The sequence below is a fragment of the Astyanax mexicanus genome, chromosome 14 (assembly GCF_023375975.1).
Source record: "Astyanax mexicanus isolate ESR-SI-001 chromosome 14, AstMex3_surface, whole genome shotgun sequence".
Lineage (NCBI taxonomy): Eukaryota > Metazoa > Chordata > Actinopteri > Characiformes > Acestrorhamphidae > Astyanax > Astyanax mexicanus.
Genome location: NC_064421.1, coordinates 24741192 through 24759547, shown reverse-complemented (window position 1 = coordinate 24759547; position 18356 = coordinate 24741192). Strand labels below are relative to the sequence as shown.

At 37.8% G+C, this 18356-nt stretch overlaps 1 protein-coding gene across 5 annotated transcripts in view; it reads right to left on the bottom strand.

The window, feature by feature from the left end:
- dnmt3ab (DNA (cytosine-5-)-methyltransferase 3 alpha b) overlaps positions 1–18356 on the bottom strand; it is a 92391-nt gene that overhangs the window by 57445 nt on the left and 16590 nt on the right. For all 5 annotated transcript variants that reach the window (XM_022672894.2, XM_022672893.2, XM_022672895.2 and 2 more), the window contains one exon: positions 5966–6317. In XM_022672894.2, the coding sequence (XP_022528615.2) occupies positions 5966–6317 (352 nt within the window). The remainder of the gene's footprint in view (positions 1–5965; positions 6318–18356) is intronic.

Below are 18356 nucleotides of genomic sequence, written 5' to 3'. Positions count from 1 at the left end.
CTAAAATCGTCAATGTGTCTTATAATCCAGTGCATCTTGTGTTTGAATTTTACCAGTCAGGTTGTAAGGAGCAGTAAAGCCACTCCACCAAATAGCAGTGTTATACAGGAGTTTCAGTTTAATTCTCCAGCACAGAGACTGGAGGAGTATTAGCATTAGCCGCTAACCGCGATTGCTATTTCCCTATTCAGAGGGGAGTATTATCGGTCTCTAGCCTGCTGCTAACCCCGGCTAGCACTGCTGAAAGTAGCATTAGCATTACCAGCTAACCGCGCTCGCTATTTCCTCGTTCAGAGAGGAGTTTTATCGGCCTGTAGCCTGCTCCTAGCCTTTCTTGGTGCCCTTTAACCCGGTGCTACAGTTTCAGCTATTAATGTAAAATATATCGTTACACTTTGACAACATATTGTCGTTATATATGTGGTTACATTTTAAGACAATTCGAGTAGCATAGAATCTCCCGTGAATAACCTCTGGAATGTGACTCCTATAAATAGTTTTGTAATTTTTAGGTGATTAAATGTAGATCAAACTATAACAATTGGTCTTGTGTTGTAATATATTGATATACAGAATTTACAGCAGCTGTTACTGACTGATGTTCATTACAGGAAGCTGATGTACACCACTGGAAGTGGCTTTTACACGGTTCATATCGATACTGGAAATATTGTGCATCAAACAAAACTAAGAAATAAATTGTGATATAAATCTTTGCAATATTGTGTTAAACGTCAAGCTGACAATTACACTATGTTGCTTAATGCAATACGCTGCCTGATTTTTGAAGTAGATTGGAAGCGGAAAGGACTGTTAATGTGTTATTTTGTTCTATTGACGTGATGAATGTAATTAATTTAAATTAATTGTTTGACAACACTAATTCATATAAGAACAAATTGCTTACTTACGCAAAAAAGAGCCGCTTTAGGCAGAACTTAAAATTCTAAACGTAAAAAATTTAAATTTTTTAAAGGAAGTTAATGAAAAGGAAAGATTTTATTCTACAATACAAAGAGCAAAAGTGATTAAAAGCAAAAGCTGTGTCACGTGTCTTTTTGAGACAACAAAATGACAGGTGTGCACATACTGTAGCTGAAACTCTCATCCAAAGACAATGAAAATCTTTTTAGTGCTTTTCGTTACTATAAGTAAGTGACAGATATTCCACAGGGCAATACTTACAAAGTAATACAAGTGTATTACCAGAGTAAAGCAGCAGGTGTGTCAAAGAAAGAAAACCTCAATTGCAATCTGCTCCTAGCTGTGCGGTTCTTCATGTAGCAATGACAAGATTAGCTACTTTGTTAGACGCTGAACAGCCCCTCGCTTACGACCACATGGAATAGTTTACACTGACAAATGCCGGCCTGCAAAGGGTGCTCGGCTTCATCATATACAGGACGTGCAGGGGAGGGGTGTTTGAGGTTTGTCTGGGCCTATCAGAGTTTCATCATCTGGCCACATTAGAGAGCACTTGAGTGGTAAGGGGCCGGGGGCAAAACTGTAGAGCTTGTTTTGTTCAAAAGAGGTAGTAGGTCTGCTGATGAAGTGCCATACACACCCAGCCAAACAATGGGCCTACACCCACTGAGCACTCTCTAGATCTATACCATGTGTAAATCCTCTCTCTCTCTCTCTCTCTCTCTCTCTCTTTTCTCTCTCTTTTTTCTCTCTCTCTCTCTCTCTCAGTGAGAATAAGCAACTACATAATCATTCGCTAAGGCAGAGGAGGGGCTTGTTTTACACAAACTGCCAAGGTCAGCGGGTCCATGAGCGTGGTTGGCACGCTGTGCCCATAGAGACTCCAGTGTGCCAGGCTTGTGCGCATGCCAACCTGCGTGTTCTTAGTGCCCAGTTCCTCTCCACTGAGCTGAGATCCTTCCTGTGCCCTCCAGATGGACGGCTTGAAAACCGCACTGGGCACCGCTGATCAAGCCCACAACTGTCTTTAAGAGCTGTCTTTTAGAGCTGTCACCTGCGTTCAATTCATGCTTTAAAAAAAACGTGTATTTACACAGCTGAAACTGAGCTGAAGGAAGAATAATATGGGATTAACCTTCCTTTAGAAGTTGAAACAGGCCACAGTTCTGGTTATCTTCTTGCGATTGGCAAGGAGGCAAGTGGGCAAGTAGGCGAGAGCAGCGAGGACAAGACTGTGAAAGTGCTTGGCCGCATGGCAGCCCTGCTGTGGAGCTCTGCAGCCGGGAGCGAGTAACGGCAGATAGAGGGACATTGTGATCTGCTCCTACAGGCTCAACAGGACCCCTGAGCTGCCGTCCATATGCCTGAGCTGGAGTGTTCTACAGGAACATTACACAATGGACACTTTCATCACAGCTAATTCAGTCAAATTCAGAGCGTCTAATAATAGGATTGCTGGGTTGAGTCTGGGAGTGCACAGTGCAACCAGCTCAGAAATGAAATGTAGGACAACATGTAGGGATATGTGTTTAGACTGCAGGCAAATCTGATGTGTTTCTTAAATATAATAATAAGATAATGATGTCTAATAGGGGTGGAAATCACAGGCCATCTTACAAATGCAATATTTCTAACTTATTTTTAACAATATTTTTAGTTTTAGTTATTAAGTATGTTTGTCTCTAGAGTCGTGCTGATAGAAATATATTTTACTGTGATCGTCTGTGGTTCTAGTCCTTTGCTTGTGTTGAAGCCTTTTATCTGTTTTCTGTCGATTTTGCCCATAGCAGCAAAACTAGACATTAGGGCTGCACGATATTGGAAAAAAAAGTACATTGCAAAAGGTTTTTTCATCAATATATTGCGATATTAAAAAATGCAGGGCCCATGACTGCAAACAACAGTAATCGACCCTTTAATCAGGCATTTAAATGGCTTTTTAAAGGTAAATACGAGCGTTTTTTTTTTTATTAAAAGCGAGAATTCAGATGTAACTGGAAATATCTGCGCACATCGCAATGACGATGCTTATACGATATATCGTCCAGTCCGACTATACATAGAAAAACTCCTGTGAAGACTTCAAGACTTTACTCTTGAAATACGACTGGTTAGAAATGAAAGTATCTGGAAAGTACCAGGTGCACTATAAATACACTTTTAACAGTAATATAAAGTAGCAAACAACGAGTTAAGATTGTTTACCACCATGCAAACATGCATCACACATGAAGTGATTTCACTGCAGCCTACACACATACACACATTTATAAAACAATTTAGCTTCAGCAAAAAGTAGCAGCAAATTGTGTGGCTGTTTTATTTATAAAAACACAAAAGCCAGGTCAGGTCAGTATCAGACAAAACTAGGACTGGTTTGGGAGGCAAAAAAAAAAAAGATATTTTTTAGCTGCAACATTTAATTGACATAATTTAAAATGTCATTAATAACAAACTTGTTGTCCCTGGATCCTGTAAACTGTTTGGCAGCGAGATAATACAGCTGTCAGAGACTACAGTACAAGGTCAGACATGACTGGACTGAAGTCAGGATTACGTAATATCTAATGCTTGATTTCAATATCTAAACATTTTATTTTTGGTAAGAAGAAAATAATAATAAAATGACCTTAACTGAGTTTCACGTCTTTTATACATATTGCTTGTGTCTATCTGTCTAACTATCTAAGTTAAACACACATCAACTAAAACTGCAATAAATTAATATTGACTGGTTAAAAAACAGTTTGTCAAAAATCTCTGTTTTAAGATATATTCGAAGATGATTCATTGATTCAGTTCTTCTCCGTATTGCTTCCCTGATGTATACTGGACAGGGTTGCATCACCTTTCTGCACATGATATATATATGTATATTTTTAAACGGACGAAACATGAACACACACAGTGTTAATAGAATAAGAATATCAATATGGATTAGATTACATTGGTAAGAGGTTGAGTTTAATGAATTAATCTTCTATTAATTGCCCAGCCCTGAGTGAGGGGATGGGATTTATTTATGTATATATTATGCACAGCTAAATCACACAAGACTTAATCTTTTCTCTGTGATCTGGCATTCAATTCAAACCAGAAGTAGTGGAAAAATGAATATTCTCTATAGCAGAGATTTGAGGCTAATCTTTAAGTTATCTGTGTATTTGTAATAGGCAACACTGAATTTTCAGTCTAAATGTGATTAAGACAATCTGGACAGATGTTTGAATTCTTAATGAGCATTGTGTAAAAGGTGCCTGTACTCAGTCAATAAAAGATAAAAAATTAAAAAATGTAAAATATGAAATATTCAGTGTTGAATAAAAGCTGCTGCATGTTTTGTTTTCCTAGTTAATCAAAAACCTGAAATAAATAATGGCTGAGTGAGGATCAATGCTTCATATAAATATATATGTCAGACAGGTGGAGTGTAGGGTGTGTATGTGTGTGTCTGTTTGGCATACATGTGCGCTGGGTGAATGAGTACACACTGAGTTTTTGGGTGCCTGATATAGGATCAGTGTGTAAGTGGCCCGGGCACAGTGCCATCCACCTGGCATGGTCCCTGCTGAGAGAGCGGCTACAACACTGTCCTGCTGTCTCTCCATGCGCTGCACCCAACCGGGGCATGTTGCCAGGAGACAGCTCAGTCTACCCAGGCTTTATTTACTGCTCTCATCAAGGTCATAGCCTGGCCCAGAGAGAGAGAGAGAGAGAGAGAGAGAGAGAGAGAGGGGAGAGAGAGAGAGAGAGAGAGAGAGAGAGAGAGAAGGGGTCGAGACACACTGATAGATCTACTCATCAGCACATCTGACAGAGAGCTGTCTCTGTAGCACATATTCTCTCTTCCCTCCATCCTCCTCCTTTTGAGTGTATTTGCTATATTTGGCTCATTATTACATAATTACTACTAATTATTACTATTACTATTAACCCGTTAACACCCTATATTGCTTTTATGTTAACCTTATATGTCTTTATATAGAATGCTTTAAGGAACATAACCAGCATATATTAGTTTCACCAAAAAATACATTATACAGTAGGCATATGCAATATTGTAGTACTCAAGATAATATTAGAATAGTTTTAAAATGATAAAAATCCATAAATACATGTAATGATAACAGGAGTATTCTGTCTTGAAACAGTTTTTTGTATTATTTTGTATTAGTTTTTTTACTTAACGATTTGAGAGTGTTTTTGTACTAAATATTCAGCATTATCACAATACTTTTTATTTTGATAGATTGTTTTGGTATTATCCTTAGATGTTATTATATTACAATATCATATTAGAACCACATTATTGCAGTTTATGGCAGTTTATGTTACAACACTGGATTACTGTGATAATGGAGTTTCAGTCAGGGTGTGTGTGTTAAAAGGACACAAGCAGGTTAAGCTTTGCACTTAACTGTGGTCATTGTTTCCTACTGGATGTTAAATTCTGTGAAATTGACCCCAATAAATACATACATTCCTGGTATCTGTTTATTTAGGAATATTTTATCCTGTTCTGTAACACAGAAGTGTCTTCTGATATATCAAGTATTGTAGAATCACAGTATTGTGATATCATCATTACTGTGGGCAACGTATGGTGATATTACTGTGTCATAAGATGCCATGTGATTCCCACCCCTAGTCTTGGTAAGTTATTGTTTTTTAGACAGTAGACACACAGACACACAGAAGTGTATAGAAGACTTTGTTTCTATTAAATGTCTAAAAATATTCAGATATTTTTCAGTGTTTTGTCTGACATCTCCAGAAATACTGTTATTGTGAAAATACCTTGATATATACTATTTAAGGCCCAGCCCCACTATACAATAACTTAATAGCTGAACAATTAGCCTGCAGTTTAAAGGGTTAACCGCCTACAACTCAAAGGTTAAGGAACTTCTTCCGGACAGTTTCCGGCGACATCACATCCCCGGCCAAAACACAAGCTCCATCATGGTAACACATCCAAGGTGTCCACGGACTTGAAAGCAGCTGTGACATATGAGGCCAGAAGAGGCTAAGCATAACTCACATTTAGTCGGACGCTCCAGTTTCCGCCTCCCTCGTTTCTTGCGAGGCAGAGTTGGCAGCGTCTCCTCTTTGTCCTTCTCGGAGTCGTGCTCGTCCCGGGCAGCAGCAAATCCGTTCTCCACGGAGGGGCTCATGCTCGGGTCAGCGGGGCACGGAGCCCTGTAGCCGGCTGGGCAAGGGAGGCTGTTTTCTGGAACATTCTTGTCCTGCGAAGGGTAAGAGCCTTCTGAGGATCTGCCCTCATGCCTCTCTCCCACATCTCCATTCTGAACCTGCGAACTGGACTGAAGCTCTGCCCCTCTGTGATTCTTAGCCACGCCTACAAGATCTTTCAGGGATCCACAGCTTTCCACCTGGAACAGGAAACAACATCAACTTGTGAGCTGTGAATATGCTAAGGAGCAGCTTTAAAATTCTACTATAAGAACTCCTTTGTGTACATCAATATCGATAGATTTAGAGCATTAAAAACAAAAACTAAAAAATTCTTTAAAACAACAGTCTATAGGTTTTGGGCATTTGAAGAATTAGAGACCTCTCTGGTGAGAATATGTCATTGCACGGAGAATGTGCAAGAGTACTTTTAACGTAGGTTATTATAAATAAAGTTTGTTCATTTATGAAATACTGTCAAAAATGTAGAAATAAATGACTGTACATCCAACAAACGTACCAGACCACTCTGTTTTAGAATGTATTTAGAATATATTAGCCGGTTTAGCTAATATCCTGGACAGGCCAGGACTTTAATACCACTAATTATAATATTTGTCCTCTCAGATCTCAGGAATACTAGTGCTATCAATTGAAAAGAAAAAATATCGTATTGACTGGTGTTTTAAATAATAGTTATCTTCTTATAGAATAACAATAAAAAAAACTATAGCAATTTTCAGTATAGGACAAGTAATTGAGTTAATATGAATAAGGTGTTTACAAACTCATACCCTTGTACTGCTCTTTAAATTTAAAGTATTATTTATATTAAAGCCCCTGACAGTACAATTTAAAAAATGTAAAGATAAGTTGTGGAATAAGTGTTAACCAATGTCATATTCCAGAAATACAGATTAATATATTTAAAACAATGCACAATATATACCAGTTGTGAGCTGCTTTCTGCTCAGAACTGAGTGGGTGTGTCAGGTTGCATAATGATTGACAGTACTGTCTCCCCGCCAACATCAACAACCCAGGTGAGTGACAACAGCAGGATACTAGAGACGACACACGCAGCAGGCAGGGTGGGTGTGATCCAGCCCTGCATCATTTAGCTGTCTGACCCTGATTTTAAAGAACAAGAGCCCCCTACAGGAAAATAGACCAGATATGCACCAACCAAAATTTAGAATAAGTTAAAAACATGGAATTCAAATCTTTTTTCAAAAATATCTGTCATAAATACATGTATTGTACATTAATGTCATGATATTAGCTTTGTTGGAGTCCACAGAAATACACCCTGACAGATTTACACTCATTAAAATGCTGCTGTGCTGTTTTGGAGGAGAGGAGAAATTCTCAGTCCTTCCCATCCCCACCCAAAATAAAAACATACTAAATTACAAGGCTGAATGATAAATAGCAGCTTTTAAATACACACATAGTGCTATTTAGATGTGGACATTATTTGATGACATATGAAGTGTAATGTTTAGAGAGTGGTCTGTATTTAAGTACTTGGTCAGGACTCTCATTCAACTGCAGCATTGCTTGCCAGATATAATCGTAATGGAAAAATAATAGGAAGAAAACCTCAGCTGTACTGTAAACTCACTCTTTGTTTGAATTCAAATAGATTCAGTCTGTTTAATGTCAAATTGGATATTTCCACACATTACTCAACTACTTTAAATTATGTGAACATTTGTGGCCACATATAAAGTACATTTAAACAGAGATCTTTGGGTGGAATCAACTTATATTAGTCTATTGCTACTGCCAGCTTCTTTTTCATTAGCTTTTCATTAGCTTCTTAGATTGCATAATGAGTGTTTCCTCCAGTCACTGACACTCACTGTCAGTTTGTAGTCATAAACTACCTGGTCTCTATGTTGTAGGCTGTAAGAGCAAGAATCTTTTTCTGAGCTCCAGTAACTCTGTGCTGGCTGATTTTAAAACTAAACATTACTTACTTAAAGAGGCAGTCTGTATTATTTTGTTTCTAAACTGAAAGCAGAAGCATTTCTGGGTGGAGAAGGGACAAAAATATTGGGTTTAATGGTACCAGAGTGCTGGAACAACCATCCCTGCTAAGCCTAATATACTCATTCGAAAAAATGGGGCGTCTGGTTGCTTTTCGTGGGAGTTCTTCTGGCTACATCACGCATCTTTACGTACTTATGTCACATGTACAGCTTTTAAAGAGGATCCGGCTCAGTTTTACTGAACGTGAGTTGCTGGTGGAGCAATGGAGACTTCAGAAGGGGAAACTCAGACCTCAGCAGCTCATTCACTCATAGTAAAACTAAAGAAACGAAGGAGTGAAGCAAGCGCCGAAGCCAAAAAGGAACGCAATAAAGCCTGAGCTAAAACCAGGAATAATATTGGACTGGTGTTTGAATGGTGGAGAAAGCTCTGTGACCTGAAAGGGTTTAAAAGTGATGCTGAGTCTGACTGAGCACACTCTCTCTCTGACTAAACATAACCTGGAATCGGATTCATTTGCTCTGAAAGGAGACCGCATCACACCCGCCCTGTTTAAAATGATTCTTCCGCATGCTCCGTGCAATGACCCATTCTCACCAGAGAGGGCCCTAAATCCCCCAAATCCCAAAACTTACGGACATCAGCTTTAACAAAAGCTATATAAAATGTTCTTTGTACTAGTACAGTGTTTTTAGACCATACTGAAAAATGAAACATATATATCTGGCAATGTTGAATGAATTGAATGAATTGTCATGTGTGGAATATCAATTAAAGCATGTAAATGGGCTAATACTGGAAGCGGTAATAAATTAAACAAGCCTCTTTTCTTCTCTGTTTAGGCATGGAAGTCAAATGCTACAAGTTACGCTTATAATTTTATCATCTGTTTGCCATTCCTTGCTTCTTAATGATAGAAATGGGCCTGTTCTCTACATGCATGAGTGAGCCACAATGCAGTAAAAGAAAAATGAGAATAATGGAAGAATTATGGGATTTGTACTAGGAATGCACCTAAATTTAAATTTTAGGGGAAAAAAGGAAATGGCCAAATACAGAAAACAGAACTTTTATTTTCTAGGTTTTCATTAATTTTGCCACTTTTTTCACCACTACATGTACTTCTTGTAATTATTTTAATAAAAAAAATTAAGTTTAAAATATTTATTGAACAATTAATGTTTTGTACATTCCAAAAGCCCAAAAAAGCACAATACGACTAAATAAATTCAAATAAGTAAAAGGTTAGTGTAAATTTGATTATTTGATTCTACAGCTTGTTTGCATGGTGGATAGGAAAGCTGACGGCTAGAAGGTTCAACTGGAATCATGCTATAAAAAAATATTCAAAAAAGTCTAAAAAAATATGTTTTTAAAGATTTTGCACACTATAAACACTTACACTTGTAAAAGGCACTATAATTTGAAACTGTGAAAAACCTCTAAGAGTGATTTGAAAGACCTTCAGGAAAGCTTTGGGTGCTTTAAAGTGCTTCAAAAAAACTTTTTCTTAAAAGTTCATTAATACACCTTCAGGATTTCCTCTACAATTTCCTCAAGGATACTTATAACAGTGTAAAAAATAACCGGTAGATTCAATTAAATTCAATAGCAGGTTTCACACGTGTGTATATATTAGAATATGTTAGCCATTTACACATCCAGTGTTGTGCAACACCCTTAACTCAGTCCCATTATCATGCCATACACTCACGGTTCTTATTACACACATATCACTCACTACACAGTTCCCAACAGCTTTACGAAAAAATGTCAAGTCACCCAAGACAGCAGCCCCCACGTTTCATGTCTACATATCCTGCATAGCAAGCCATTAATCTCCTCACACAAACATACATCAGCCTAGTGATCCAGCCACCTGCTCAGCGCTTACGAGAGGCAGAAGATTGATATGAGAAAGTGTTGAAATGGAGGAGGACAGATTGAGAGCCTCAGGAGAACGATGCTGCCAGAGTGACAGTGGCGTCTCTCTTCAGACTAGCAGCTGCTGCTTTGCCTCACCGGCTCAGGATGTCAAAGCCATTCTCCTGAAGAGAAAATCAAAGAAGGCCCTGACAGAACTCAAACGCTTCTCAAGACTCGCACTGAAGCAAACGTAATAGAAAGCAACTCAACAGCAGAAGCTGGATCGCCTGGTCTGTCCTCTTGTTGTCCACCAAACTGTACATTATCCACTGCTGTACATAGTGTTGGATACTTAATTGGATCAAATTTATATGATGCATTTAAGGGCATATCTATTGATAGTTGGGGATATTCTTGGAAATAAAGCAAAACATACCATATTTTTCGCACTATAAGGCACACCAGTTTATAAAGTGCAATAAAGATCAATAACCTCTATTTTCTGGTCTATTTTCATACATAAGGTGCACCGGATTATATGGCGTGTTACCATGTTTTCCTTCTCCTTCAGCAGGTCTTGCCGCTGGGGGGGTGGTGAATGGGTAGCTAACTAAGTTAAGCAAAGCTAAGCTAAGTAAACAAAACTGTAGTTCTTAAAAAAAACATTTTCTTTTAAATGTTAATTTACACAGATTTCTCTTCTGAAAACTTTTATTTGAATGAGTATTTGAAGCACTTCCGTTTATGTAAAGTAAGCTTAGATTTACAGATTTCCACTAAGCCTGGGTGTAGCAGCATTAGGGGCTAAATTAGCAGGTAAATGCTGCCCAACAGTGTTCCAGCAAGACAGGCAATATTAGCTAGCGGTTCATCCTACATAGCTTGTTTTAACACAGTAAATGTGCGGCTGAAATCCAATATACTCTACTCTGAACAGTGAAAGAGCTAGCGCTTAGCGGCTAATGCTAATGCTGCTCCAGGAATGCTAGCTGGGGTTAGCAGCAGGCTACAGGCTGATAATACTCATCTCTGAATGGCAAAAGAGTTAGCGCTTAGTGTGCATAGCGACTAATGTATATACTGCTCTTGCCTCAGTGGCTCGGCAGTTACTACAAAAAATATAATCCTTAATGGTGTCATACCTTCAGTAGAAACAAAAATATCGATAAACCTTTGTGTATTTCATGAATAGTACCTTTCCAAGACCCAAATTTACTATAACAAATTAAAAAAAGCTAAAATAACAAAAATAAAGTAACAACAAAAATGCCAGTGAGAACCTCACACTAATGATCTACCATTGATTTGAGTGATTGAGTGTTTTCATTTTAAGTTTATTTTAACACAGCAGTAGTAAAATGCTGAGTGCCCTCACATGCATCCTCTCATGCACCATGGCCTTAATAATGCAAAGCTCCTTTGCTGTTACAGGGCCTGACTCTCTGTCAAGAGCATTGAATTCCAGAGAAATTCTACACTCTTGGCTCAATAAAGTAGTGAAAAGGGATTTTTTGCCTCGTGATAATAGCTACATTATTAAAAGGTTCTTTAGGGAGATATCTACAAAAGGTTTTATACCAGAGAAGGCCAATTTAACTAAAACTATAACAAATTAAAAAAAAAAATCTTGACAATTTTTAAAGATTTTTTTAAAGATTGTGAATATTTTTATTGTCTCAAACGTTATTTAATAAATATGACATGCCTGACCTGCCAATTTTCTGCTCTGTCTTGCTTATACAGGCCAAATTAGCTTATTCATTCAAGTGTATTTAAGCTGGCCACAGGATGGAGCTCTCTGAGACTAAATTGTTGTTGCTCTCTGAAAACGGATGGGAAAACAACACAGGGCCACTCTAGTTGTAAGTTCAGCAATGTGCCTTTAAACCTGGATATAGAAGTCTGAAAAGTGTGCTTCAAAACACTGCTAAGTTTATTCATTCAACTGTGTGTGCAGGTTTGAAGCTTTATCTTCTAAACTTGTTTGATTTAAGCCTCATTTGGCTGGAACACAGTCTGTGCTGTGGTGTTAGATGTTAGCCTGTGAGATACTGTAATTGTCGGCAATAGGCATGAAACATCTGGCCTGTGAGGTTGTTTGAACTATAATGAACGTTAGTGGGAAAAAAATGAAATAAAATGCTTCTCAGGCCAGCGTTTGTATATATTCCTCCACTGTCTCTCTGTCCTGCTCGGCGTGACTTTAGTTTCCGCCTGTTTACGTTTTTCTGCCCGTTCTTGGGCTCCTGATCTCCTTATAAGGGCGTTTTTTCCTGGTTGTGTCCCAATTTACTAGACAGGGCAGTGGTAGTGTGTTCGACCGCGACCCTGATTAAACAGGTTCGAAGCGGTGTGTTTGTTGCTTTATTTTTTTCCTTTTTTCTTCGGTTGACCTGCTTTGAGATCAGCTGTATCTGTAACTGTAACTGCAGTTGGGTTCAACAACCCTCTGGGATGGAGAGCTACTAGTCTGTATCACTCCATCCCATTACACTTCAGATTTTTTTTTTCTGTGGCCAAACCTGTAAAGCTAAGTTAAGTAAACAAAACTGTAATTCTTAAAAAAACATTTTATTTTAAAGTCAAACAAGCGCTGGATGTTAATCTTTACAAATTTCTCTCCTGAAAACTGTTTATTTGGGTGAGTAAAGCACTTCCATTTATTTACATTAAGCTTAGATTTCCTCATCTCTGAACAGAGAAAGAGCTAGCGTTTAGCGCGGCTAGTGGGTAATGCTAATGCTGTTCCAGCAGTGCTAGCCGGGGTTAGGAGAAGGCTACAAGCTGATAATACTCACCTCTGAATGGGGTAAGAGCCTTAGTGTGGTTAGTGCGGTTAGAGGTTAATGCTAATACTGCTGGAGAACTAAACTGAAACCACTGTGTAACTCAGTGGTACTGTACTTCAGCGGTGTGGCTTTAGTGCTCCTTACAACCTGACTGGTAAAATTCATACATAAGGTGCACCAAATTATAAGGTACTTGACGATTTTTGGGAAACTTAAAAGATTTTAAGTGTTCCTTATAGTGCAAAAGATATGGTACTTCATAAACCAGGATCAGATGATGTTTTTGTAGCAATTTATACAGAAATACAGTCAATTTTACACATTTCATTAACGATTTCTCTGAACTGCCAGTGTGAAACTTACTGCCTATTGCAGACCTACTGTACTCTACTCCCAATGTTACAAAACGGACTGGAGGTATGGGAGGAATGTTGGCTGTTTGTCAGTAAGGAGTTGTTGGGCTCTGCATGAGCTACTTCCCTCAACCCCTCACCATCTCGGCCTCATAAAGCAGAAATAAGGAAGCATTACTCAGCTGTAATGCACAGTAAACCAGCTGGCAAACTCTAACCTATAAAGATGGAATTAAGCACACAACAACTCCATCATACGCTCTAATCAAAGACAGAGTAGTACGGCAAGCCAACAGCTGGGAGTGCCATGACAGATGTTCAAGCTTTTCAAAAAAAAAAAAAAAAAAAACTGTAGACGCTAGACCAAAAAGCACCTTTCCTACTGCCCTAGAAAGAAAATCGTCTCAATAGTCTTCCAGCTGAAGTATTTCTGATTCTTCTGAAGTCTTGGGAAAGAGGCAGGGGCAGGAAAGGGGCTGTCTTACTGGTCCCTGAGCTCTGGTTTAAAAATAGCGGTTGAGAAATACACAGTGGGGGGAACAATACCATTACTGGGTCAGGATGAAATGTGGAGCGCGTCTTGTGAGAGGGAGGACACCCTTCTCACAACGTCTACAACCAGCCGGCTTACAGTTCAGAGATGTTTCAATTACGTTTACATTTTCACAGTGATCCAACTACATTCTCAGAGCCGGTTAACACTTTGTGGACTGATCAGACTGCTAGGTGATCAAGGAATATTAAAGAGTATACAGCTCTGGAAAAAAATTAAGAGACCACTTCAGTTTCTAAATCAGTTTCTCTGGTTTTGTTATTTATAGGTAAATGTTTGAGTAAAATGAACATTGTTGTTTTATTCTATAAACTAGGGACAACATTTCTCTCAAATTCTTCAACATTTCTCCCTAAGTTCTCCTCCACCAGTCTTACACACTGCTTTTGGATAACTTTATGTCTGTGTAGCTGTTAAGACTAACTGTGTAATTCTTACAGCTTTCCTAGAATAGTCTGCTATTCTTTAGTATAGCCTGATGCTGTAGTGTCTAAGATGATTCAGCCATGATAAACTAGTGCTGCCATTGGTAAGGCCTTCACAACCTAAATCCCAAAGATAATGGGTTCCGATAATGGGTTCCACTTTATAGTCAATGTCTCTAATAACTGTTTTCACACAATAATGTAACTACTGTGTAATAACAATTTAATTACTATGTAACTACAATGTACCTCTCTGTCCTGCTCTGCGTGCTGGATTTGCACCATCAGTCTAGCTCAAACTAATGCATCAGTTTCCCTGCCAAATTGATCACACTCCAACCTTAGACCAAGCCCTTTGGACCTTGGACAACCCAATGAGAAGAATGTCGAACAGTGTCAAGGCAGATGCAGCTCATAAGGCCAATGACAATGGGATGTAGGCATAGTATATCACTTATTTAGTACTCTTAAGCCCCATCCGGTCAGGATAAGTTTCTTAGGGGGACGTCTGTGAAAAATATTTTTCACTTCTACTCTGCATTTGGAAAAAACAGGAGGACCAGTAAGTTTTTTTGGCTTTCTCGGTCTTTTCCACTCACTGTTGTGTTTACGTGGATATCCATGAAAACATGCGCCCAAAGTGTAATTACAGTGCGTGGCAGTGGACAAATAGCTATTTTATTCAACGCAAGGTGACAAAACTCAGAGATATGCGTCCGGACAGGACTAAAATTAGTGTACGACCACAAAGTTCAGCGAAAAACAGTAGGTAATTCAGCCTGTAATTTTCTCAGAGGACGTCTGAGAAAAATACATACATGGTCGTTTCGGACGAAAATAAAATGAGGACCCCCCATAAAAGAGAAAATTACCCCAGGATACCCTGAGAAACTAACCCGTCTGGATAGGACTTTAGACTTATTGTGACTTATTGAGACTTATTGCCTGTCACGATAAGAATTATTTGTGGACGATATATTGTCCCAAAAATTATTGCGATACTCGATATTTTTGTAATTATAAGATTATTAAATGCCACTGACATAATGATAACAGAATAACATAAAACAACGATTATACACTTTTAAAGACAGCCAAAATGTAATTAATCATTTATTATAATTAGTTAGGGAATTAAATACATATTTCTTCACCTACTTTAGTCCACACTGTGTGTATGAAGTCACAGTTGTTGAAGCATGACTGGCTAAAATACTGTTCACTGTTATATATGTGAACAAAAAACATACAAATAAACACAATAGATGATATCACGATTATTAAAAAAGATTAAGGTCATATTAATTTATTGTACGATACATCAATATTGCGATTACTGCTTAGGGCTAAGTTTGACTTAATTTCAAGATGGCGGCAGATGAAAGAGAAATACCTCAATATACTGTGTGTATAAACAGAGTGTTTTAATAAACTACCTGTGTACTTTCAAAGTTCTCATTGCCTTGTTTTAAATGTCAGGGCCCTCATAATTCTAGCAATAAGGTGTGGAGCTTCTTTGAGCTTGTTAACGGTGTAAAATACAGATTTATTAGCTTGGGCAATGCTATACCCCTCAATATCATGTTTCACTACACCCCAAATCCATTTCACATTGTATTTTTCTTTAACCAACCAGCAGTGAAAGCAGTCATAAAGAGGCATGGAACAACATCTATCCACCACTGCTGCATCTCCATCTGTTTCAGACAGCAGGCCAGATTTTACTGTATCTGTGATTCTGAATGGCTTAAGTTTCAAGGAAGGCTGCATTATTCTACCGTTACACACAAATACCTGTTGAAGCAATGGAATATGCAGAGAATAGAATCAGAAAGCTCCCGAGGGGGAAGGAGGAGGGGGTGTGAGGGGCGGATGTGGGGCAGCTGAGCGCCCGCGTGCCCCGACATGCCCTCTGCGAGATTAATTATGCAAGAGCCAGGATTATTTTCAAACACAGGAAAGCGGGATCCGCTGCAGAGGATGTTTACCAGCGGCTGGATGTGGAAATTGCAGCAGCCGGAGTTCTGAGGGTGGATCCTGTTGTATTCTTTTCTTGGTGCTTACTTCTGTCTTCTTAACCACACATTTAGATTTCTCTAAATGGGTCAGTGAAGCAGTGAAGAGAACACTAGATCTTCTTGACGTCTGCTGACGTCTGCTGTTCAACAACGTACCAGTTCTTGTAGATGTAGATTGCAGAAGAAAGGAGTCTCAGAGATCGTTATTGCAGGAAGATTGTAGCTTTATTCAGATAGTTGTTTAAAGCATGGACACTGAGACAAGCATGGTCCAGCCTTAGTACAGCCTTACGGCTGTCCAGCAGCTCTCCCAGCCAGCTCACCTCTATACCACCAACGCCGTCTCTCTCTAACTCATTCACACACATTGGCTAAATAGTGTTTAGACATGGGGGAGGTGTACCAGAAACAAAGGACCTTCAACCATCAGTCCCAAAAAACAGATGTCTTGCTCTGTTAAGGAGTTTTGACCTTTGCCCCATGCTCCTAACCATAGGTTATTATTACCCAGCTTGACACCTGGCACCGCTATGTCTGGTCTAAAGATTGCTTACAGGGTAAACTGACATGCTTACACTGGTAAACTAACACAAGAACTAATTAACAATGATTAAAAAATTATATTCATTACATCAATCCCCCCTTAATTTTTAAATTAATTGTAATTGTAATTAATGTGATTGCTAAAATTAACTTCCTGCTAATTTATATATATATATAATAGAAAGAAAAGAAAATAATAAAAACAAATTATAATAAGAGATAGAAATAAGATATAATAAGAAAAGAAAGAAAAGAATAGAAAAAGGAAAAATGCATTTTACTCTTAAAGACACTATTGCCCTTAACTGTAAATTTGATATTACTTTAGAATTTGTGTAACCAACTGATGATTATTGGAATGTAATTCTGACATAAATTCCTCTTAATAATAATAAGACCAATGTGATTAACTTAACTTTTTAGTGAATTCCTCAACTTTGTATGTTTCCCTCAACTGTGAATCCCTCAACTATTGTTTCATACATTACGTTTTTTCACTAAATTCTCTTCTTGAAAATGAAAGAATTGATCTTATCACTTCACTAATGAAAGCTTGTTGAGTAGAGGCATAGTCAGAATCCTACTTTTAAAAACACCCCCCTTGAGAAGTTACAAAGACTAACCTCAGTATTAAACTAGATCAAAGTCTTTTCTCAAAACACTGAGTTACAAAAAGGGTTTTTTATAAGTAAATCATGGTCATGAACTATAATGAATTATTGCTTCCTCATATAGATATGAGCTGTAATTGTAGTACAATTAAACCTTACTTTTGTTTTACGTGAATCTGAACCATATCTAAGATAAATTTGTAAATTTAACTTAAAGACCTTAATTTGAAAGTTTAATTCCAGATTTATAACCGGTTGTTATAACTTTTGTCTCCTGGAAGTAAAACATGGAATACACAGTGACATTAATTAATCAATTGGTCCTCAAATTACTTAATGTAATTTGTTTGATAACTAAATGTCCTGTTATATTTTTAAAACCTAGTGTCTAGACACATTTCATTAAATTGCTCTTCAAAATAATAATATGTATCATTGTACACATATTATCTATTAAAATGAAGATTTATGCTTTTAAGTTTAAAAGCTATCCATTATATAATTTAAAACAGCTTCCTAACTCGAATGTAGGAAATTCTGTTATATTAGTTAGCATGAACATTATGTCCTGTTCATGTTAAATTACATTAATTCTAAAAATGCTACATGTTATGCTAATGTTTCATTCTTTTTAACATTCGCCATGTAGGATTAACTTGTTGTTAACACTCCCGGTTAACAGAAACATTTCTTAATCGAGTACATTATTCATGCTGTTAAGCACACTTAATAATACTCTAAACATTTTCAAAAACATCAATGTTCTTTACAGTCTTAAATGTTCTTCAGCATTATCTTCTTTGATGTTCTTGGATCTTCTTTAAAACGATGGTCTTGTGAGATCTTCTTTGATGATCATGTTCAGCAATTCACTGCCCTTAATTCAGCCATCACTGTCTTTATTGAGACCCGGATCACAACAAGTTGAGTTGAATCACCAACAGCCATCACTTGTCTTTCTTGATCCTCTCACTTGAAAGTGTTGTAGGAGCTGAAAAAGAAATGGAAAAAGCGGCAGTATCTTGTGGAAGACACAGAAAAGTGCTTACACAATGTGTTGTTTTTATTTAAACACTGTTAAATGTG